Raw genomic sequence first — 25,279 nt, forward strand, 5'->3', positions numbered from 1 at the left:
AAAAGTCGCATTTTCTCTTAATGACTGAAGCTAACATTGCTGAGGCTGAGTCAAAGAACTTACACGTGTAGATGATGTGATAAAAGGACAGAGTAGTTGGATTAAATACATCAGATGAGATTTATTTCTGCGTGGAACATAGTGAAGTTATCTAGCTAGCAACAATCAAGCAATGAATGTTAGCTAGCATTAACGCGATAATATGTTGGTGACGTACATTTTGTGAGAAGAGAGATGTAGTTCATTGAACAACTTTCACACAAAAAGACATGTAATTTACTGGTTAAGGACAACCTGCAACTTTCTTGATGGACAAAACTATCTTTTAAATTGACATAATATGTGTAATTCAGGGCACAGTACAAACAGGATCAAGAAATAAGTTGTCTCTCGCCATTGACTACCGTATATATTTTTCCCGAAGTATGGGCCGGAAGCGGAAGCGAGTGACTTAGGCTCTCTATGGTGGAGGTGAATAGACTAGTGATGGGAAAAGTCACTCTTTTGAAAGACTCGAGTCACCAATATCTTGTTCATTAAAATGAACTAATCTTTCTTTGTGTCATTTTGTTCATTTTGTTCATTTTAACTAGGGTGGTTATTGTGGCGCTGCATCCCTCTAGTGGGCGATTTAAAAAAATAACAAAAAAACGTGCAGTTCTCAAACACAGAAGCTCTAATTGACAAAGTATTAAGCACAAATTCATCTCTTCATCTTTCTCTATCATGGTTCTATAAAGCCACATGGAGCCACAACCAAATTCAAACCATGGAAAAACCACAGAAATATGTTGTCAGTATTCAATTAAGCCACTACTCCCTCTAAATCCGTCCATTTTCACAATTGTTCCAGAGTATACTGCCAGACCAGCCATATATATAATTAGAATTACTATCACTATATCTGTAAAGTGCTCATTCATACAGTAGCCAGCTGCTGTGTAACGAGTGAACGTAAGAGTCCAACACTATTCACGTATACGTGAAAATGAACAAATTACTCACTGAGACAACCCGTTCCTCCTGAGTCACATACAAGATTAGGTCAAATGAATGAAACGTTCTTTGAACAACACAACACTAGAATAGACAGAAAGGGACAATGATGGAGGAAGCTATGAAGAGAAAAAGAGAGGGACCTACCAAGGAAGAGGCTTGTGCACGATGGCAAGAGACAAACGCAGAGTTGGCCTTACTTCTGTGTCTTATTTCTTCACAGTTCGTCTAGTAAGTAATATTGCTATGTGTTGTGTTGTCGCACTTGCTTGATGTTTGTCTGTGTTAGCAAAGTTGGCGACTTGCTAGTTTTTGATCGTAATGTAAAGCTGTCCTTATTTACGACAGCTGTGAATTCCACTCTGAAACGGTAGGGGCGCCTAGTCGCTCAAAAAAACACATCTTACATAATGTTGCTTTAAGGCTGATATGTCACAGTGACCAAACGAATTATCAACTTCGACCTCCTCAACCTTCGAACAAAGTTTTTTTTATAGCCTCTGTAAACTAAGTGAGGGAGTTCAGATCCTGTTTACTGGAAATCATTTTAATAAAATAAATGTCTGGCAATCATTCTGAAAGATGATTCAGAGCAATAACACTTGGAAAATTGATATCAAATGTTGTTTTGAGGCCTAATATAGGCTTGTGTGTGTCCATTATTGACTAGGATAACAACATAATGGCTTGCATAAATTGAAAATATGTGTTTGCCACAGCCAGAAACACTTTGCGGTAATAAGATGGCTGTCAGACACTGATGGTTTATGGCCTAGCAATATTTGTATTCCTCAAAAGACATTTTTACATGTCAGTTTGACATAAAATATAGTACGGTCATTTGTTGGAAAATCTAATTATGTTGTTTGTGGGTGATGGTTGCCTGTGTTTTATCCTCTGTAATGGTTTCTCTGTGTTAGTATGTGACTTTTCTACTCAAAACAGCTCATCCCTGGCTGCACTCTCTCAGAATAAGCCAGATTTGATTGTGGTTTTTTGGTTTATTGCTAATTGTCCCTGCTGAAGTCATGGTTTTCCTTGCATTTAGCTGTTTTGGGGGAGTTTTCTTGCCTCTGCTTTTTAATTTTCTCTGTGGGTGTATAGGTGTCATGCACATAAATGCTGTGGTTTCAAATGTGGAGATTGTATTTAAGTTTGTCCTTCCCACTATCAGACATATGTCTGAAAGCTGAACAAAACTATAAACCTTCTTCTGTTGTGCAAGTCAGAAATTACTAAAAAAGATAAACTATTTGCTCAATATTACACTGAGAATAGCAAATAGATTTCAGAATAAAAGAGAAAGAACAGCAGATAAGCAAAACTCATATTCACAAAAGATCCTCTCAAGATAGCGAAACCAAGATATTCAAAAAGAGAAAACATTTTGCACTTTACCACTGAATGCCCGCCCATTTTCCAGCTGACTCACATTGCTCTGGATTGAACCCACATACTAAAAATTTGGGAAAAGAAAGATGACTAAATAGTTGTGAAGAGAAATACATAAATTGTTTTACTTTCTATTTACTGACAGGAGAAAAACTGCAGAAAGTACAGAGGGAAGGAGCAGACTTTTCGGTTCCTGTGGCCTGTTCTCAGTCCAAAAGATCAAAGTTTATTTTCAGACAAACCGTTTCTTTTTCTAGTCTTAGACAAGTGTTCACACTCTCTCTGCGTAAGAAAAACACAGAAAAAAAACATCATCATGTAATCCATCTGATATGCTAACACTGAGCACTAATTCACCTCATGATTAAACAAAATAAAGGACATCATTATGTGATGTAGAGAAGCGTTGTACTGTCTGGTTAACCTTTGGAGTCACACAATTTTGATTTATTGGAAAATATTAAAGAGGTGGTATTATGCTTTTGGCTTTTTCCCTCTCCTTCATTGAGTTATATACTTTTTTTGTGCATGTAATAGGTTTGCAAAGTGAAAAAGCCCAAAGTCCAGCCCAAAGGGAGTTCCCATCTCCCACAGAAAACACTGGTCTGAACTGCTTGAAAACAGCTCGTTTGTAGTCCAGCCGCTTCCTTTTCATCCTGTGAGGTCACAGGGATGAAAGCAAATGTGCATCATTTAACGCTTGCCAAATGGCTCCTCTGACATAGCCTCAAAAACACCGGTGGAAAAACACTGAGCTGCAGAACACACCTCTCCTCTCCCTTCCAAACACTAGCTACCCTCCAGGCAGTCAATGGACATAAAGTTGTTACTGTGATGTAGAGACAGAGCTCAGTTAAAACTTCATGGATGAAAGATGCTTTTTTTTTTACAGATTAATAACTCCCCACTCTGAAACTCTTGCTTTAGTCCATGTTGCCAACATGTAGCCTACAGCTGAATCGAAGCTGTTAACAGGCTTCTTGCTGACCAGCCCTTCTCTGCTTCTGATTGGCTAATAGTCCTTAACTAGGAACTGCACATGTGCAACTCCCAAAAAAGATCATTTAGAGACAAGATGTATCACTCCATAGCTAAAATGAAGCCTTCACACACAGGGTGAAAGGAGGAGCTGCAGCAATGTGCAGTATGAAAAAAGAAGGTGTTTTTTTAAAATTAAACCATGTAAACCTGTTCTGGTAAATAAATAGGATTTTGAACCTGAAAATGAGCATAATACCACCTCTTTAGTTTTAGACTGAAATCCTAAAACCTGGCAGTGTGCGTGTACTCCTACTACTTTGTAGTTGAGACTAGTTATAAAACTCCCCATTGTACACATGATGCTTTGCCATAAAAACACAATGTTGACTGTGTATAGTCCAAAGTGTGCAGGTTTTACTGATGGAGAACTGATGACACACTACAAATAATAGAGATTTTCTTTTGGCCTAACATTCTGGCTACCAGTGGTGGAATGTAACTACTTAAGTACAAATTCAAGGTACTGTACTATCCATTTTATGCAACTTTTTCCTATTCCACTACGTCTCAGAGGCAAATATTGTACGTTTTACTCCACATTTGTCTGACAGCTTTGAGTTACGAGTTTTAGATTTAAAATTTTTGAGAAGTTGACTTTTTAGATAAACATGTTTCTCACAGGACAGTGACACTACCATGATATGATGATGTAATAAAATGTGATGCATTGCTGTAGATTAAACTATTCAACAGGATATAAAGTGGTTAAAATTTGCTCAACCTTAAACATCTACAGCAGTAAAATTCAACATACACATAAATGTAGCACTAACACAAATCCAAAAACATCAAATACAATAGTAAAATTGTACTTGGCATCCAACCATAAATATGAAACCACAGAAATACAAATTGCATTTGTTTATGACACAAACTCTAGCCCTAATGGCTTACTGATGTCAAGATGATCTCTTAAACCTCAGTAACTGAAGCTTAAATGTTTTACATATACCTGAATTTTTATTGACTCTCTACTCTCTACATTTGTTCTAAACTGTTGAGGGTGACCACAAAGACTGTTCCGAGTAATGGAAAACTGGGAGCTTTTAGTCCTTTCAGATGGATACAGTGACCTGGGAAAAACCTTTGTCCAACGCTAACATTATCAATTATCAGTCTGGCTCCAATTCTGCACCTGATTGGGATTTAATGTTTTTCAAAAACTTTGAGCACAAGTGTGTCCGATCATGCATCAGTTTCTTTGTGCTTGGTGGGTAACTGAAATAACTTTTAATGAAAACTAAGTCTATGAAATCAGTGGTTAATATCCAGGGCGACGGATGAAGCAAACTATAGTAAGTTTCAAAACTTGGCTCAGCGCTGCTCAGAATTTGGTGATTACATGCTTTTTCATAAAATACGTTCATGTTTGCCATTAACACTAGGGATACCCAAGAGTGCCTGTTCTAAACAACTTGTATACTTTTTATTGACCTACACACCCCGATCAAGCTCTGTTTTCTGAACACTTCAAATTCACTAGATGACACTGAACGACACGTAGACTTCCTATTACCACACATTTCTCAGCCCTAAAAGTGGACTCATTATGTACCATAAAACTGAAGATTTACTGTAATTCTCTCGTCATCCATTTCCCTGAAAATGCTGCACCACATTATCTCCACACCAACAAGACATTTTTTTATAATGTGCCGGGGGGAAAAAATAAGTGAAAATGTAACCAGAATTCCAATGATGGATCTAAGACCTAAACAAAGATGTTTACTGCCACAATTTCATGCAGGCATTTTCTTTACAATATATCGAACACAGTTAGAAAAGTTTCTGCCAAGGAGAAGAAATGATTGCGCAGGTTTACTGTATAATTAATTATTATACAGCAAACCAATGAGAGACATATAGAATTTAATATCAGGTCTTGGTAAAGAGCCAGCGCAGGATGCGTCCACTCTAAACTAGCTAAATTAGAAAACGTTTTCTCTGCAATTGCGGTGCACTCAGCTGACAGCTGAGTTTTTCCCAGCGATGATGAATCTTAAAATGATGGCATGGGGTTTTTGTTCTTCTTCTAACAGAAAGTCTACATTTTAATACAGTCAAAATCACAACATACAGATGATTGCGTTCAGCTGCATTTGTGTTTATTTAGTCAGATGACTTCATAAAATCAGTCATAAAATAGAGGCAAGAGTGCCTGATCAACAGGTAACAATTACGAGTTACAATCAAATCATTATTTTGTGCACTTTCACTAACTGACAATAGAAACCAAAATATATGTAAATGATAACAACAAATTCAAGAATTCGGCTAAATTAGAACACAATGTAGGTGATAATACTATGTAATAATATTACTATAACAACTACTATAATAATGAGCAGGCCTGTCCCTGGCTCAGCCCTGCTTTTACTGATTGTAAAGCTACATAGGCTATGCACAAGAAGAACATCAGTAATAAATATGACTAACAATAATCAATTTTCTTATTCTATCCATGCATATTAAGATTGCCTACACATTTACATTTATTTATTTAGGTGACGCTTTTATCCAAAGCGACTTACAATTGCTATAAATGTCAGAGGTTGCACGCCTCTGGAGCAACTAGGGCTTAAGTGTCTTGCTCAGGGACACATTGGTGTCTCACAGAACCAGGGTCTCTCACACCAAAGGCATGTGTCTTATCCACTGTTCCATCACCACCCCCCTGCACACTGCCCCTGTACCTGTCATTGTTTTGTCTGGTTCCACTGACCTTCTCCTCCTGCTCCTCCTTTTCCTCCTCTCCCTCCTCATTAACATGACTGGTGTCATCATCACCCTGTTTCTCTGCATCACCTCTAGTGACCTTAGCAGCTAATATACATACAAACATACATACAACATACATATTCCTCACTTACAGAACAATGTTGTCTTTGTGTGATAACACACTGCAAACTGTTGTTTATAATATAGGCTATATAATTACATAAATGCATATATAAATAATTTGAGTATATAATAAATGCATTAGCCTCCTAATTGTGCACCTGTCTCTGCCTGGGTCCTGCCTCACCTGCTACAGCAACCTTTCTGCCAAGTCCTCCGTTAATTAGGCGCATTTAGCTGCCTCTTGTGCTTACATTTTTTTATTCTTAATTCTTGTTTTTTTGGATCCACACATTTCTTTTTCCTCTTTCTGTCTTTTCACCACGTTTACCATCTCTGTTGCGCTTATCATACAATCCTGGGCTGAGTTCAGCACCGACAGTACATATTGAGATTAAACTCGTCCTAGATGGATTGTAAACTGCTTTGATCGGCGCCGTTGAGCCAATCAGATTTCAGCAAAAACGAGGATCAATCCATGTTGAGGGGCAGCAATACTGAAAGCATTGGTTTGGCCCAGGCTGATAGACACACAGACAGTGTTCATGCGCGGATCATAAAGGAAAGTATTAGTACCTGAAAAATAAAATCTCCTGACCCCCGGTCGGTTTGGCCTGAAATGTACCGGCCATCAGGGCGTTCGGGAATATTCCCGAATGCCCACCCTGATGTTGGCTATGACAGTTTTGTTGTTTGCCAACCAAAACAGAAGAGATTTAGCTGTGTTTTGCTTCAGTATGAACAGAGATCTTTATGAAAACAACCTGTGGGCCAATGTAGTACTGCTTTTTCTGCGCTCCAGGTTGGAGCGTCATCTTTCACAAATGATTGTCGGCCACAAATATGAAGTCCTGCAATACTCAGTATGGCGTTTGTTTTGATGAGTTAAACATGTCATAGTGGGTAAAAAGATATTATATCGTGTAGTCTTGCAAATTGTTGCAAATTTGGTAAGGTGGGCTCCTGAAATGTAAGTTTGGACACAGGTCGTTTTCATGTGTAAATTCAGAATCAGAATCAGCTTTTATTGCCACGTATGTGTACACATACTAGGAATTTGACTCTGGATTGTACATTACTCACAATGTGCTTACTCATACAAAAATACAAAATCACAATAATAAAAATAAAATAAAATCAGACACAGACTACAGTGTAGACAACACAAATATACACACTATGAACAAAAACAATATAGACATATTGACAAATAGTGCAGTGATCGGAGTGCAAAGGATACAGGAGGTGGATTTGATATACAGGTACATATACTGTATGTGCATACATGTACACATGTACACAGTGCAATGAAGCATAGTGCAAAGGATGCAAGTATAAGTAATAAGTATTTTGTGCAGGAGTAATGACTAGAGGTAGGTGGATTTGGTATACAGTAGCTACAATATGACAATATAACAGTATGAACAGCACTGAAATAGAGAATGGTGAATAAATGTGTGTTAAGTGTTAGCCAGTAAACGGGTGGCTGATTAGAGGCTGAGTTACTGGGTTAAACACAAAAAGCACTACGGAGTGAAATCCAGATGCTGCCGTCTGCGGCGCCATCTTTATTATTTAATTAATTTAAATTACATTTTATTTCAAAATGGACCTGCTTAGTGTGGACGGACTCTCAGTAATGACCATGGGCCTGTACCATGAAGCAAGTTCAACATAGCCAGGATATATTTTCGCTATCTGGCTTCACTAACCTTAACAATTACGACTGAAGTGGTCATTCCACCTCACTTTAAAAAACTTTGTCACTTCAAAAATGAGATTAATTTATTTAACACACTCAAAAGTGTTCCCAACATTATTCTAAATTAAATTCATAAAGCAATGAAATGAATAATCCATTCATGCCATAAAATGTGCTCAAATAGTGGTTGAAAGATAGAATCTCAACATTTAGGCTACTGGAAACTCACCTAATTACCTGCGCCCACATCTAGCTACTAACCTAAAATAAATATCCTACGTTCATATTAAAATTTATAATTAAAATTTGGTGATGTCATTTTCCAAGAGAGCTGTTGGGTCAGTAGTCGGGGTTTTCATAGAGGTGATCTCCTGCTCCTGCTCCGGAGCAGGTTAGCCGTTCAGCTTAAGTTACCATGGAGATATATCCCGGTAAGACGTGAACCACTGTCGTGGTACTAAAAACCCAGAGTAAACCCCCGAAGTTACTTCGATAAGCTCAAATCCTGCTTCGTGGTACAGGCCCCGTGTGTGTGTCTAATTTCATAACATAACCTCAAACTGATTTGGGTTGGAAAAACCATAAAGTTCAGTCACATTTACACCCAGGATAACCAGATCCAGCTGATCCTCCTAATAAGCACTTAAAACATGTTATTCAAGATATTGCTTTTGTTATTTCAACTGTTTACAGCTGAACAGTGTTTACAAGGGTTGCAACAATTCGCTGAACACAGTCACGTAGCACGTAAAAACGTTTTTTGACGTGTATGTGAAAACAAGCAAAGTTCACCATATGTAGCAGCTTGTTGGAGAAGACAGAAAGATGGAAAGCCCTATAGCTTTTTATACCAAAGCTGTTTTTAATCCCCACAGTTTGGGGAAAGGGGCCATCCGTTGTGTGTTGTATGTGTGAGGGTGTGCGTTAGTGTATTTGTGTGTGTCTTTGTTTCAGCAGGACCAGGACCAGGTGACCCAGTCTGACCTGACCCAGCCAGGTCTCATAAAAGCAGCATTGAGGCCTGGAAGCCCAGAGACACAGCACTGCTTTTGTTGCCCTACCCAAGGTGTATTCCCCCGGAGGGAGAGTGGTGGTGGTGGTGGTGGGGTTACTCATTAGAGAGAAAGAAACCGTTCCTTGGCTTTGGCGCACATGATTTCATAGTTTATTGGTGGAAATAAAACAGTTTCTTTATTTTTATGTGTGTTTTCTGCAACCACTCAGCCCGTTTTTTTTCTCCCTCCTCACATGCTGCTTTACCACAGTTCGTTCTTTCTCTCATTAATCCAGTTTCCAGTATGGCTCTAATTAATAGGACTCTGTTCACTTCATACACATGGCCTGCCAGAAACTCCCTCCTATGAGCTTCCCCTCCTTTTCTTTTCCTCTTTTTCCCTCTATCTTTTTCCATCTTTTTTTTTTTCAGCTTTCGACACTTAATTTTTTCTTCATCCCAATCCTTTTATACATCTGGCTTTCATACCAGTGATTTCAGTCTTTGAATGTGATTGGTTAAAGAGTCAAGCTGAACGGCTCTGAAGCTGCATCTGTGGAAGGATCCTCCGTTCCGTATTTACTCCTTCATTCTTCAAGGTCAATTGCAGCTTTTAATGGTGCTTCAGCATGTGTGAACGTGGTGTTTTTCGCACTGATTACTTGTCCAGTGAACATGATTAAAGTCACAGAACATCTGTGTATGTTCACTTCTGCAGCCTACATGTCCGCGCTTGTATGTTTCTGTGTTCTGCTCTCGGAGAAGCATGTGTGTGCGTATGTTTTGCGTAAATGTGACCGTTCCACTCCATACCATGTATGTAATCACTTTTATAATCACCACACACTTTATCCAACCTGGGTTTGACATTCTTTGATTCTCAAACACAGACGTTCTTTGTGGAAATAGTTGCAGGGACTCTCCCTAACTGGCCCGCACACTGAAGAAAAACCTCAGCAGAGCCAAGCAGTTACAGAAAAAATGTCAATATGGGAAATATGACTTTAAAACAACACTCACTGCGCTGACTTTGTGGCTTTGTGTGTGAATGTGTAATATGTACTGTGTGTGCATGTGTGTGGGGAAAGAAATGGCTACTGCAACAACAAAAGGATGTGGAAGAATTCTCTATACTCTACTAATAATAGAAGCCCAGATGCATGATGATTAGTCTAAGGGTTTGTCCATCCCATTATATCAATGAGGGTAGACAAAATAGTAGAAACCCCCCTCAGTGTAATGCAATACAAATCAACAACACCACAACCTACGTCATCAAGTTGAATCTTTCTTGACACTGTTTCAGCAAAAGCTAGACATTATAATCTTCCTGAAGGTAGGATTTATTGCAGTGCAGTTGTATTAGACTGCATTAGTTTTAACGCAGGGGTACCTAATAAACTGGTAACTTAGGATAAATAAATGATTAATAATAAAAATAATAATAATAATAATAACAATAAAAATGTCTTAACATGTGTGCGGAATGAATTTGCATTAGGGTGAGAATACCAGAAAAGATGAAGTACTCAACAGTTGTGACTTTGTTATGAATTTTGGTATGAACTGTTGCACACTTAAAGGGTTAGGTCAGCAAAATAAAAACAAACAAACACATTTTCTTTATGTCTCATCTGTGGTGATGAAATGTGGAGCATGCTGTTATGGTTAGAGGTTTTTAATAAAATGCAGCAAGTGACGTTTCAACATGAAACAGGTTTTCATGAGAGTAAACACATTTTTTCAGTTAGGGTATTGTGCCATCCAAGCAGTTTGGGATTCATTTGTTCAGGTTTTGAGCTGTCCACCCAATACAATAGGGGTGAATGGCTGTAAACACTTTTAACTGGAACTGCTTTCTACCAAAGAAATAGTCCCTATGAAAAGTGTTCACAGAGAGGTCTGTGGATTATCGAGAGTATACTGGGGCACTGTTTCTGGAAAGACATGTTGCTGTTGAGGTTTTTTTTTGTGATTTTTGAATTCTGTAAGTAAGATAAACAAACGTTTATTCATCTCAATTATGTTGTGTTGGAGGCAGAAATGTCTGAAATAGATACCATCGGGACAAGTACCCTGAGCAAATAAAACCATATTCTGCTTGGCTGGATAGCACAAGACCACACGAGGTCACTTGAGTGAGTCGACCCTTTAAATTAAAAAGTATTGCTTGTGTGTAACCATGTGTGTTTGGGCATCTGTGTTTGTGCGTGTGTGTGTGTGTGTGTGTGTGCGCATTTTATGAGTTTGTGTGTCTATGTCCTGTAAAGGGGCTCTCCTCTGACCAGTATTTTTACCTCCACATGTGGAATAGTTTACTTTAAATCTTATTGACAGGATCCTCTTTGTTAAACTAACTATATATTGTATGAGAGACAGTCAGTGAATAATTCTTTAAAAGACAGATTAGTAATAGTTCCTCTCGATGTGTATTCACTCTGATTCACTCAGTATTTCTGCTGATTCTGTGTATTCATTGTTTGTAGTTCAATGAAGGACATTTGAAAATTCATAATTCTCTCTCTCTGCCTCTCACACACCCAGGGTGTTTGATTCCCATGCCGAAGCAGGCCCAAAACAACTAGACATTCTTTGGCCAAGCTGCATTTACCATGGCTCCACCACAGAGAGATAAGCTCCACCCATTCATGAAATCACTGTAGGGGATGACAGTCATAGCAAAACTAGAGGGGTGGGCTGCCCTCATTTAACTTATTGACAGGGTGACAGAGCCACTACATGAGCACTCAGAGACATAAACCCTCAGCGGCTTCGGCTTCAGCAGAAGGTTTATGGTGTGGGTACAGTGAGAATGATCTGTTGTTGGAAAGGGTTAATTGTACCCATGTTGTGGCTGGCTGTTCTCTGGCAGGCTGGCTAGAGTCAGGCTGGCAGAGGGAACAGAGAGACCCTTTATTATTCAGTTCTGCTGATTGAAATCATATGGCATGGCCTGAAATCATTTCACTACTTTGAAGAACGACAAAGGAGAAAAGTGTTGTAGACCGTCCGCTTCTCTGCTCTGTTTCTTCAACGCTCTCTTTTGTTCTTCTCGCCTGGAGTTTGCTTTGGAGGTATTTCAGGTATTGCTTTGATTACAGAAAGAGGCTGATGTTTTTGCATGAATTGTTGTTGATTTGACTTGAGATGAGTTGTTAAGCCACTGTGGTAACAACCGGACTTTGGTTCCAGCATCTAACCACATCCTCCTTGTCTTCCTTCCTATTCAACGGATTGGCCTGGTCAGGTCTCGCAGCTCCTGGTCTCTCTCCCGCCCTTCCTCCCTCATCAGCATCCCTCTCACCTCTCTGACGGCAGAGAATCCAGCAGCCAAGAGGGGCTGAATGGCACCAGCCCATTTCAAACTCACCGCAGGCCCCTGACGAAGACGACCCAGGACGAGGAAACAACGAGAGAAGTCACCTGAACCGCCAGAAGCACTTTTCATGATGGCAACCAACAGGGAGCACCAAGTGCGTCACATGACCGGCTTCCCACGTGCCATGTACCCGTTCACCTTTAACTCCATGCGGAGCCACTCCCCCTTTGACCTGCTGGCCAGTAGCCACCTCTTCGGCCGGTTTGGGGCTGACCTTCCCAAAGAGATGGCTGCATTGTGTGAGTATTTCTTTGTAAATTACTTATATGACCAGAGATCATTGGGGTCCTTTAAACTCACATCAATACACAAGGAGGTGCACAAAGATGCTCCTAACTGAAATAATCTCATTGTATTCAGATTTATATCTTTAACCAGCTCAAAACTACAATGTCACATTCAGCTTAAGTTCTAAAAACAAAACTGAAAAAAAAAAAAGTTAATCATGCGGGTTCCAACTGGTCTAAGGTTCAGTGAGGACACAAGAAATCCTAATCCCACACCCTAGCACATGACAAGATAGTGTGCTGAATGTCTGTGTCCTGACCAGCCCTGTTTCTTTGTAAAACAGCAGAGAGTCTCCACAGTTTTGGACAAGTCTTCAGGGCCAGTTTGTGGTTATAATCAGGCTTTAAATCGTGCATTGAGAGGAGTAGAGAGTTTTTCCATGTGGTAAACCAGGCGGATGGCAGCAAGGGCAGGCTGGAAAAAATGGCGAGCACAGTCCCTGGTGTAATTTGCTGCATTCCATAGAATCTGTATCTTTCAAATCCTCACTGGAACAGATAGAAACATACATTTCCTTCAAAGAAGGTCGGGGCTTTTGGCAGATGAAAGAGTTTCTCATTTCAACTTGCAGAAGCGGTGTATTTGGATAGAGACCATTTTGAGTCACAGGGGGCGCAATTGCACTTCACAGTAACAGAGAGAGGGAGCGACACCGCAGAGAGAGTCATTGCAAGAGTTTATACAAATACTGACAACATTGTGTAGTTTCCTGACAGTTGTTCCTTTATTTTTCTTCTCTTCATATTGTTTAATGATGTTACTCAGACATTACAGGGTCACACCACTATTTCATTTAATCTACATTCGGGTAAGTCTTACCTGTGCACTCCACACTGTTGGTTCCCTGTAATTCTAGTGTTAGTGTAGCAAATTGAAGTTGCTGTAAATGAATATAAGAGAGAGAAATATTGACTGTTGAGTTACTGTTATCAGAATGAGTCTTTGGCTCCACTCTCCAAAATAATACTGGAAACCTTCAATATCAGTATTAAAAAGAGAAGGATAAAAAGTGGAACAATGTCCTCATTTGACATTAGATAATTTTTCCCTTAAAAATATTGTTATCAATTCCCATTCTTGACATTGTTTAGTTTGCCTTATCTATCAGGATTTTCTTTGCTTCCTCTACAGTGCAACGTTTACAGTTTTAGAACAAACAGATACTGTACAGCTACCTGCATCTTAAAACAATTAGTGTATTTATATGAATGTTACTATCTTCAGGTTAATCAATTTCTCTACATTTCTGCTGTGTATGTTGAAGTCATGTCCCACACCGGGCCGATTAGCTTGTATCCATATTAACCCCTATATTGATCAATATTCTGTAGACTGTGCAGAGTCCAAATCAAACACTTCACACAGGGACATAACTGTATCTCTCATCCTGCACTACTGACATCAGTTGAGAAATACCTGCTGAACACTCCTGTCAATCACTGTGTGTGTCATTGTGTGCACACGGATAAAGTGTACAGTGAGCAGGTCTTATCTGTTTATCTCCAGTCTAGTAAGCTAGTAGCACTGAGAATGTCATTACACCTTTGACATGTTGCCTCTGGGACTCATATGAGGGGCCATGTTGTGTCAGTCAGAGTCGCAGATGACAATAAGGGTGGTCACATGTTGGGCCAGAAAACCTGTCAGTCACATACAGAATATCTAAATCAGTCACATCTATCTATGGCATTCAACTTTAGAGGTAGAGGCAAACTAGAAAGAAACGGTAGATTGTGATCTGGAATCAAACATAGTATTACGGTTACATGGGAAAACCAGGACAGCACAATGGATTTTTAAGCTTGTAGTTATGACACTACAAAGTTGCATTAATTAAATAATCAAAAGTTTAATTTCAGTTAATTCTGAAATAAAATAATTTTACCAAGAGTATGGTCTAGAATCTGCTCTATATGAGATGTGCAATGAGATCACTTTATAAATAAATAATGTCACACTTTATTTTCTTTGTTTTTCTTTGCCTTGTTAACATAGGTATATTTAGTAATTATATGTTGAGCATGTAATGGAGTAAGGCAAGTGAGGCTTTTTGTGTGTGTGTGTGTGTGTTTGTGCGTGCGCGTGCGTGCGTGCATGCGTGTGTGTGTCACACTGTAAAAGGAAGGCGGGTAAGTTGGGAATCTGAATAAGAAAAACATGTGTAAATGAATCAGGCTAGAGTAAATTAGGATGTCAACTCTGGTGACATTTCAACGTTGTCACACTAGATTAAAGGTGTATTGACTTAAGTTTTGAAACTAAGTTACCATGACCCATAGCGAACACTTCTAATAGATCAACACCAGTGATTCAACAAATACTTACCACATGATGAGATTCCTTTAGCACTTTTTCCTCAATCCACATTTTTCCTCAAAAAAAAGTCAATGCTAATTATAGGATTTTGCATTTAGATCAAACAAAAAGAGTTATTGCAGAGGGGGGAAATACAACCAAATTGAAAAGTGTTATTTCACTGACCTTCCATGTTGGGAAGTTTCTGGTCTGTTGCATTTCTGATGCTTAAAAGTGTGTTAAGTCACACCTGAAACCATACTGTGACGCTCAACTGGGTCATTTAAAAATGTTTTACAAGCCAGGAATTATCCTGACAAAAGATACACAAAAGAGAAGCAAAACATTGTGTCACACATGAGTCAGCCAGCACATGTAATGTATGCATTATAAAAACCAACAAAACTCTGCTTTTGAATAGGCTGATAGTTTTAAATTTTTAACACAGGATCTTTGTTCAGTATAGAAGAACCATGGCAATAAAAGAGTGTGTGGGTGTTTGTTTGTGTGTGTGAGTAAGAGTCCATATCTCAGTGCGTGAAGAAATAAATAACTCCCACGCTCCCTTAATTTAAAAAAAATAATCCAACAGGACAAAATGTTTAGTTCAGTTCATTTCATATTTCAAAAAACAAAATAAGTTAATTTCAACCACCTGCTTATAAAACACAGGCACACATTAGTCAGTCAGTTAGTCAGCATCAGGTGATCCAGCAGAAATAACCAGCTCTCTGGGAATGTGTCCACTCCAGGGGTTTCTCAATCCTTAATGGCTTCTGTTTTTTAAAATTTAAGTTGACCGGGGGGTTAAACTGCCTCGACTTCAGTGCACACCGCAGTTTGTTGGACTATTTGACCAGTGATGGACTGGATCTTCTGCGACTGCTGGCGGCACACTGTTTAAACTGCATGACGTCATATTTAATAAACCCAGTGATTGGCAACAGCGGACACCGAACCAATTGACCTCTTTTTCTCAAGCTGAGGTAGTGAGTCCATGAAATCTCGAGGATGCGGGAAGGCAGAGAATGTTTTTTTGTGTCCCATCTTGCAACACGGGTGAGTTTTTAACCAGAATCTATCCTTTTCAGAAAATATTTTCTCCCTCCTGCATTGGACACAATTGTGCTTCTGTTGCGAACTGCTGCCTGATATGTAGGCCTTTTTATGGTAGGGTGGCTCTAGTGCTGGGCTGAGTTGTTGAATCTGTTTCCTAGATACTCAGCAGAGAGGCTCTGCCCAGTGAGCAGCAACAGCAGGTAATGAACCAATTGAAAACAACACAAGTGGGTGGATATATGGATGCTTATTATGTAGCTTATAGACGGGTCGTCACAACACGCAAAATGTCTGAATGTACTGACTACCCTTTTACACACTAGTCAGCTACTACTACTACTACAATAAGGCCAGACCTCTGCAAGTCAGCAAACACAAGATATATAGTGTTATATAGTGTATTATATGTTTAGATCGGTTTAATATGCAGAGCAAGTGTAAGATCAATTAAATATAATAGAAGGCATTTACAGCCACTTCACTTTTGTCTGGAAGTTTGCTCATCATGCTCTTGACACATCTTTCCATCAGCCAGCTAGATTTAAAAAAAAAAAAAAAAAGAAAAATTAACTCTGTAGACATCCCCAATGTAAACGTGCGCCAGATAGCCTACAAGGGTTTTTCAGTACTGATTACTTTCAAAGAGTAAGACCAACCGTGCAAATAATGAGCCTATTCTTTACCATCAAGTGAAGCTACGATAAATTACTTATCTCTCATTAGTGCAAAGTGAACTAAATTATACAAAATTACAGTAGAAGTTTAAGTGGGATTTGTAAATTAATTCAAACCAGGTCCTAATCAGCGCGTGTGCAAGACTGGACTTTGTTCCCTAATGAGATGAAACTCAAAACATCCCTGGACTTGGAATTAGCGGATATCCACATCAAAAGCTCCCTGCTGTGCATTCAATCATACAGTAAGTTCACTCTTCTTTCCTAATAGCAGTGGGAACTGGGAATTAGAAAGAAAACACAGGGAACTCTTTTTAGCTAAGGCTTTTTTTTTGCCCAGTGCTTCCTGGAATGATACATACATGATACCGCCTCTGGATTTCTTCAGGAATAAGTAAATATTTCTCAAATCTCTTTTTGGAACAATGCATTTTGGCTTTTTTCATGACATCAGGATAAATCGATCACCAGTCTGTCTACATCAAAATCACTTTTTTTGTTTTGAAAAGGAAGAAATCTCATTGTAGCAATCACGAGGAAAAGAAGTATTTTTCCACAATGAACGCAATGTCCTTTCGTAATTTCTGTACTAGTCACATCTTGTTCTTTGTAATGTTTTGAGTGTGTGTGTGTGTACTTGCGTATGTGATATTAGTAACTTGAACCAAAAGGCACAGAGCAAGGCTTGTGTGTTTTTCCTTGCGTCTTTCATCACAGGCACTCTGTTGAAGCACATACACACATAATTGTCCATGCGCCTCAACACACACACATGCATGCACAGAAACACACACATTTTCACTGCCACTCTGTAGGCTGCACATTCCAACACCCATGAATATCACAAACCAGCAGCCTCACTCTACTTGCCTCACATTTGTGACTATATTTGTGAGCCTGCTGATGACTGCAGTGAGACTTTGTGCAAATATCTGCGGCCGAGCTGGAGGAGCTGCTGGTGGAGAAACAGAGAGAGGGGGGGGCCATTGTTCCGCTCTGTGTGTTTGTGTCAGAAATGACGACTGGATGAATAGCTGAAGAACCTGATTGTGAATAGTTGTAATATGACTCACTACTCTTACAAATTGTGTGCATGTGTATGAGACGCGATTTGCCCAACTAAAATAACTGGAGTGAGTTCAGGTTTTGTTAAAAGTGACTTACTTACTTTTTTCCATCTTCACATTCAACCCTGCATTTGTGTACCTCTTTCCTCAAAGCAGCAATAGGGGGCAGGGTGCTGCAAGGCGGGGAGGGTAATTGTCTCAAGGTGTGGAGAGAGCTCAGCAGGCTGATACTGTGCAGCTCTGCTCCCTGTAGTTTGGCATTGTAGTGTGTGTGTGAGTGTGTGTGGCTCCTGGCCTCAGTGGTGAAAGACAGGTAAAAGGTCCACTCACCGAGACCAAGAACAGGAGGGGGTTAACTAAAAAGAGTACTTGCAAGATGAATTAAAAAAAGTTAAGCAAAAAAAACAACAGAGGGGGTGCATCCTATTATCTTCCAAATAATAATGAAAATATATAGAAACAAATGGATTCAGGGGGATTGGAAGATATGGAAGCAAACAAACAAACAACAGGAGAAAAACAAAGAAAATAGAGAGTTGTAACGCACACGAGCAGCGTGAAACATACAAAGCCACGGGCAGGACAGTTTGGGAAGTCTGTGTGTGGGGGGGGGGGTAAAAGCCCCAGTGGGGGTTTCTTCCAGAGTTCATCCTTCTTGAACGAGGGAAGGAAAGGGAGGAGGGTGAGGCTGTTTTGTACACAAACTATCCAGACTCCGGGCCAGTGTGGTTGGACTGCAGCGGACTCGAACTCCGGCGCAACTGAAGTATCCAATAAGCTCCGGGGGGGAAGATAACTGAATCCATTTGAACTGAATTGAAGGAATTGGATCAGATATCCGCACATGCCAAGACCAAATGGAAAGAGAGAAAGAGAAGCTTTTAGAGACAAAATAACACTTCATGCTATGGAGAGACATGGAGAAGGAGAACTATTGAGAGAGAAGGAGACAGAATAACATGTGGACTGATAGAGACTTAAAATTGCAGAAATATTAAATATTGATTAATGGTTGCAATTAGAGGAGTCCTTTATGAGTTGGCCTTGCTGCAGACTCTTTAAAGATGTTTTTAAATCTATCTTTTGCATAAAGTCCTTGTCTTGTATTTAATCCATGTTAAGCACCCTTTCTTTCTCTTCTTCCTCTCTTCTTTAACGCTGTGTTATTTCAATTGGTACACTTTGGAATCAGGTCAGGAAACCATGTAATACGTTGAAATTTGTCTGCATACAAGCATGCAACACTCAACATATATAAAAATTAAGAAAGAATATTAAATTGAGTTTAAAGTTGGCAGTTATTTTAGGGAAATTCCTCTGTAAATCAACAGCTCAACATGACAAAATTCTAATAACTGACTCAGAACATTGCTTCTGTTTTCCGTGCAATTTGTGCCAAATTACACAGCTCCTTTTCCAGGAAACTTTCAAGAGATGATCAGGGAATAATGAACCCATAAAAAACATTATAATCCCTTTTTGTTCTTATTTAGTCATGGTTTCAGTGTATTTTATACACACTTATGGGAATAATATAAATATAAATCCTACTAAAAACACACCATACTCTAGTAATAGGTTTTTGATTTTGGGAAAAATTGCATGTGTGTGTGAGCAGGTAAATTCCTGTGGCCACTTAGACATCAGATAATCCATCTGTCCCTGTACAGAAACCACCGGAGACCGTCTATTTCCAGTGCAAGTTCAAGAAATTACTCACTAAATTGCCTCTCACTCAGCATCTTTCATTCTTCAGTCAGACTCTGTGAGGTGTGAGAGTTTTTTGCTAAAGGTGGCAGAGCTGTATTGTTTGTAAGAGAGTGGCTATAATATTCCAGTTGTGGTGAAACAGAAAGGGAATTAATGCAGAAAAAGAAAGAAGAAAGAGTTGAGGGAGGAGGTAGGGGAGGTCAGGAGTGTTTGTTTTCTTTTGCAGAATATGAAATATAAAGAGGCAAGTTGGAAAACTTCAGGGAGAAAAGAGGGAGAGAAAGAAAGTTTGGCGAATCAGAAGGCAGGTATACACCCCCTCGGGCACTACATCCCTCCCACTTCTTCTTCCTGGACCCCACCTCCTTTTTCTGTGCAGAGAGAGCATGCAGATAGTTGGCTGAGTCTGTGGTGGAGTTTGAGAGGCCCAGAGAGCCGCAAGAGGGGAGCTGAGATCAGTTACAGCAGAAAAGGCAAAGCAGGCAGGCAAGCAAGTGATCTGGGAAAAAGAGAGGCTAAAAGTAGCCCGGGTTGTGGAGCAGAAGTAAGGCAAGAAAGAAGATATTTGGTCTGTCCAGAGTACTTACTTTGGAAGAGACAGGACAGGCGGTCAGGGGGCAACCAGAGACAGACAGACAGAAAGACAGGGAACACCTGGACTGAGCAGGGGATTTAGTTACTTTCAGTCACTGGAAGCTTTTTCTCAGTTTTTACAGTCACTTTCTCCCCGCTTGGTTGCAGAACAAAAGAGGAGGGTTGTAGTTGTGATTGCTTGAGCATGTTTGACTGTATGGAGGCTCTGGGGCTGGCCCCGCGGCCCCTATTTGATGTGTCCGGACAAGGGTCCTGCATGCTCGCCAAGGCCACCCCTTACTTCTCCGGCCTGGACCCCTTTGCCTGGGCTGGGACTGGCAGCATTCAGTGTGAGTACACCATCCTGTCCATCAGACTGGAAAAGAGCAGCTGTGTGTGTGTGTGTGTGTGTGTGTGTGTTCTTATCAGAGTCCTGGTTTTGTTATCATAGAGCTCTCTCCACAGGAAGAGTCGGATTCCTTTCAATTCTATGTACCCATTCTCACCCCGCTTTTTGTTTGTTTATGTGCTCAGTGTGCTTTGTGAGAGTGAGTGACTGAGCTGGGAAGTGCATATTTATACATCATCGTGTTTGTTTTCTTTATGAATGACTTCACATGAGTGACAGCTCCTTTAAACAATCCAACCTGACCCAGGTCGATGTGTCCAGAAAACAACAACCGCCAACGTCCAAACAGAAACAGCACTGACAGATTGAAGGCAAATGAAAGCACACGGCTGTGATTTGGCCAACACACAGAGCCACAGTTAGTTAGAAAGAGGCAGTTTACAAAAGATACGAATGGCCGATAATCATTTCACCCTATGAGCAATCTTTTACTTTACATAGGTTTGAATTGTGTTGGCGATAAAGCGAATTTAAGGAAGTTACTTGCCTGAATGTATTTTAAGAGGAGGTGACTGTGGGAATGAGAAGTAGATTGTTAAAAGATAAATCATGAATCACTTGACACATAAGCACTCCCTGTTTCCTAACCCCATGAGCTAAACATTCTTTTGACATTTATTTAAAAGACCTGAGTGAACAAGGCACAGATTGCATCAGGTATTAAGATACAGTGTTTAAAAAACAAAAAAAGCCTAACCGCCACACAGGCACAGTCACACAGACACACACTGCAAAGATAAGAGAGGAAAATACGTTCTATCTGGCGAAATAATAAGCAGACCTTTTGTTTTTGTCATTCAGCTAGGAAAATCAAACATTGACTCACTCTATCTATAGAAACGAGTCTTGCTATTCATATGTGTTACAGAGTTGATTTTTATTTTCAAGATGACACTCCGTCCACTGTCAAACTCAAACGGTTTGGGATGTCCCAACTGAGCACCTTGAGTCTATTTATCTTCAGTAATTACTTAGATACCAGGGCATCAAGCACGGTCAAGTCCTCAGTGCTCGCTAATGATGATGGATGAGCAGTCAGGATGACAAACACCACAGCAGGGCCTGTTTCAACTCGCTAAGGAGCTTCACCAGATGCTCCTTAGCGACAGACAAATGTCCACAAATGTTCACTAATCATCTTGTCTTTGCATAAAAATCGGCTTAGTTTCTTTTTTTCTTTTAGTGGTGATGGTTGCAGGTCCAGTATCACCCAAGAAATGATGCAGCTTTTTTTTCCGCATTGACTGAAGGTACTAAAAAGAGGTTAAGTGACTGACCACAGGGGTTTGGGGGGATTCATCCCTCTCTGTTTGTGGGTAACCTGTCAAACATAAATGGACAGTAACATGCAGAGCTTTTTCCTTTATCAAACACACCAGCATTATTTTTTTTGTTTTACTCAACCAATCTCTCAGAGATGAGGCTGGGCTGGTGGACTGCAGATCCCACCGCTTATAACTACAGCTGAAACCATTCAGTCGATACATTGACAAAGACAAAAACAAATGTTTTTCTATTCTGATAATCGATTTATCATTTAAATCATCCAACTTTCATGTTCTCAGGCTGCAGCTTCTCCCATGGGATCATGTGCTGCTGCTCATATCATTGTAAAATGAATATATCTGAGGTTTTGGACTGTTGGGCAAACAAAGCAAGATGTTTGAAGAAGTCAAAATTGCAATTGCAAATTTTACAAACCAAAGGATTAATAATGAATTAATCAATGATTGTTCTACTATTGCTAACTAATGTATTCCAAGGTTTCACATTTTTATGTGTAACCTCTTGAGTCTCAGCCATTTGCCACAGTAAAAATTTCAAGCAAAAAAAATCAACTTCACCTCTTTAAGTCTTTAATTTCCCACCTTGCGACAAAAACATTGCCACTTACCCTTTGACATTGATCACTTTGCTTATGGTCCTTGTCATCATTGTGACTTTTTTTATTATTAAAGGAGTTAGATAATGACAACCCTCATTGAAGAGTGAATAATAGTTTGCTTTACTGTTGGACACTGCAGCGTATCTAAATACCTGAGAGCATTTTGGTCTGTGTATCTTTCTAACATGAGCTTTCCCTCCTTTGTGTGTGTGTGTGTGTGTGTGTTAGGGGTGGGTCATCTTTTCCAGTGGTTTTTTTTTAATGTGAGGCAGTTCAGCACCTCTCGGCCTTCCTTTGTTTCAACGTCAGGAGGCATTAAAGGGAGCAGGGACATACTGAAGTCTGTCTGCTCTCTCTGTCACTGCCTCTTGTGCAGTGGGGGGACAGTTTCTCCTCTATGTGACATTTGTTTTTCTCCTCTTTTGAAGAGCCCCTCTTTCTACACTTGATGTTTCCTTCCAGTAGAGTGTGTGTGTGTGTGTGTGTGTGTGTGTGTATTCTTTGCTCACACATGGCTCAGCTTACACGCCTTCTGTTGTGTAACTAAGAGCTTTTAATGATTCAATTACAATTACAAAGAGTCAATTAAGAGATTAGGCTGTGTGTAGGGGCATGAGTAGTTGAAAAAGATGAGGGGTGAAAGAAGAGTGGAGGGATGAAGTTGGATTTGGGATTAAACCCCCCTGTAACTCTTTGTATCTGGTGTTTCAGGCCTTGAGGGGAAGTGCTCTCCCCTTCATTCAGTGATAATCTACTTTTTCTTTGGCAGCCTCTTCTCCTTAAATGGGCTCTTCAAAGCTAAGTTTAACAATGCCCCTCGACCACCATATCATCACACAGGAGGAGAACAGCTAACTACAATGATGCTGTTACTGTTAGTAGCTGATAAAGACAGAAGATATGCGCCTGATTAATGAGATAAAACATTTTAGGGGGTGTCTGTGTGTTGCATTTCTTGGACTAGAAGGGGCTTAGATAATTATTTTCTGTCTTTAATAAAAGTAGGCAAACTGTGTCTCTGGGTCATGAAACACTGGCTTTTACTTGCTGGACTGTCACTTTCTCAGCGCTAGTAAAGTAGAAATTTCACTGTGAAGCCCAAACAACCCCGGTGAACCTGGAAATTCAAGTTCAGTCAGTATGTGATACGTTCAAGGAAAGCAGAGATTCTTATCAGCCTTGCAAGCACTACTACCTAATAGTTTCATAATAACCAGATGAAAGTAACTGCAGTAGTCATAATAAAAAACACAATATGAGGTTATATGTTATGATGTAGTATAATAATGATATTATTGTGTGTTCAGTAAAATGCTTTGTACTGAATAATTGTTGTTGCTATTGTTAATGTTGGATGGATCATAAGAAACTTTTCATTTTTCACCGTCAACCTTAGAAATGTACATACCGGCTTATGAAAGTGTATTTTGCATCAAACACGCTGCTTTTTCACACTGACTTAACTTCAACAATTTAAAAAAACAGAAAAGAGCATTGCTACATTTAGATCAATTGTCATGTCAGTCTAAATTTCTTTTGGTGTTTCTGAGTCTGGTAGAGATGTCACAGAGCGAACAAAGGCCAAAGCGAAGCAGATTTCTGAGACACAAACAGCAAAGTGGCTAGGTGGTCAGAAAAAACTGAGGTTTCAGATTACAACCGACCCTGCAAATAAGAGAACTTGCACTGAAATGTAGTCTCACTATTTTCTGTCTGTCTTCCTGCTTTGTGGCCTCAATAAGATGTCATTTCTCTCTCTTTTGTAAACAAGATTATCAAACAAATATTTTGTCCTGTCAGATTATTTAGTTGCTGTAAATCATGCACTGTAATCATTATCAATTATTACTCTAATCTGGTTATTCACAATAATGAGGTCACAGTTTGTGTGTTAACATACAGCATTAACCTTGGACTGTCAACACCTACAGACTCATCTGTTGGGAATGCACATGACTAATACTATAGGTCATGAATAGTTGAAGAGGAGATCAGATTAATCTGAATTTTGTAATCTAAACCCATGCCTCTCTCAAAGCATTTAAAAACTGTTCAGAGTAGCATGTTTTTACAAATACACTACTCGCTACAAGAAGAGAGACAATGCTAGGCTGCTGATTGGTGAAACTTAAAACAACGTCTTGTGAGGTTCAGTGAGTCGTGTTCCAACTTGTCTCTGATTGTGGCGTCACAGCTTCCAGCCATGTCTCCACCACACTGCATTAACTTTGGCTAAGTTTGGCCTCTGATGATTCTGAATTATTAGTCCATCGTCTACTAAACTAAATCCACACTTGTTACAAACGTGCGGTTTAGCTTAACGAAACATCTTTTAAAAGAGTCACTTTTGAAATGAAAGCTTGTGAGCTTAAAGTTAAACCAGGTACAGACCGTAGCTTTTTTTAAAGAACATAACTGGATCATTATTAAACAAGAAGGGACATGGCTAAACTTTTCATCTCATTGACATACAGGATTAATAACTGTATTATTTTCATATGCTTTTATACTTTATCAAATCTTTCCACACTGCCTGCTGGTTATACCGAGGTTGGCAGCAAAAGATGTGTTTGACTCTATAATATCAAAAAAGGGGCAAAATTAGAATGCTGGCTTTATTGGGTGTTATAAAAAAAAGAAAGGGTGCATTGTATCTATGATGATGAATGGGAGGGACAAACCCAGACTTAACAACCTGTCCCATAAATGCACCCCCACTCTACGCTCTGCAGACAAAGCTGAACTCCGTGAACATGAAAAAAAGGTTATTTTCCAGGTTTTGCTTTTTAAACCTTGCCTTGAATGACATGTTGTCAAGCTCAGCCGAGTGTGAATTTTGACTTCTTGCAGATGTATTGTATGCTCTTTTGACCCACATTTCAACAGTGCATCTGAAATTGCAGGACAGGGTTTGCAACTATGTACGAGTTCGCAGGTTTGAGGATTTGTCCAGGGTTTCTGTTTTTCTAAGTGAGCG

At 39.6% G+C, this 25,279-nt stretch overlaps 1 protein-coding gene across 5 annotated transcripts in view; it reads left to right on the forward strand.

Moving 5' to 3' along the window:
- Positions 1 to 25,279, forward strand: part of LOC123956901 (retinoic acid receptor gamma-A-like) — a 43,882-nt gene that overhangs the window by 6,596 nt on the left and 12,007 nt on the right. For 2 of the 5 annotated variants that reach the window (XM_046029426.1, XM_046029423.1), the window contains exon 2: positions 12,211 to 12,581. The exons of 1 other annotated variant lie outside the window; for it this stretch is intronic. In XM_046029426.1, the coding sequence (XP_045885382.1) occupies positions 12,410 to 12,581 (172 nt within the window). In that variant the 5' untranslated portion in view covers positions 12,211 to 12,409. Of the gene's footprint in view, positions 1 to 12,210; positions 12,582 to 16,167; positions 16,185 to 19,841; positions 20,359 to 25,279 lie in introns of those variants that run through there. 2 more of the 5 variants (XM_046029429.1, XM_046029425.1) reach the window with 2 other exon arrangements.

The sequence above is a fragment of the Micropterus dolomieu genome, linkage group LG18 (genome assembly GCF_021292245.1).
Source record: "Micropterus dolomieu isolate WLL.071019.BEF.003 ecotype Adirondacks linkage group LG18, ASM2129224v1, whole genome shotgun sequence".
NCBI classification, from domain to species: Eukaryota; Metazoa; Chordata; class Actinopteri; order Centrarchiformes; family Centrarchidae; genus Micropterus; species Micropterus dolomieu.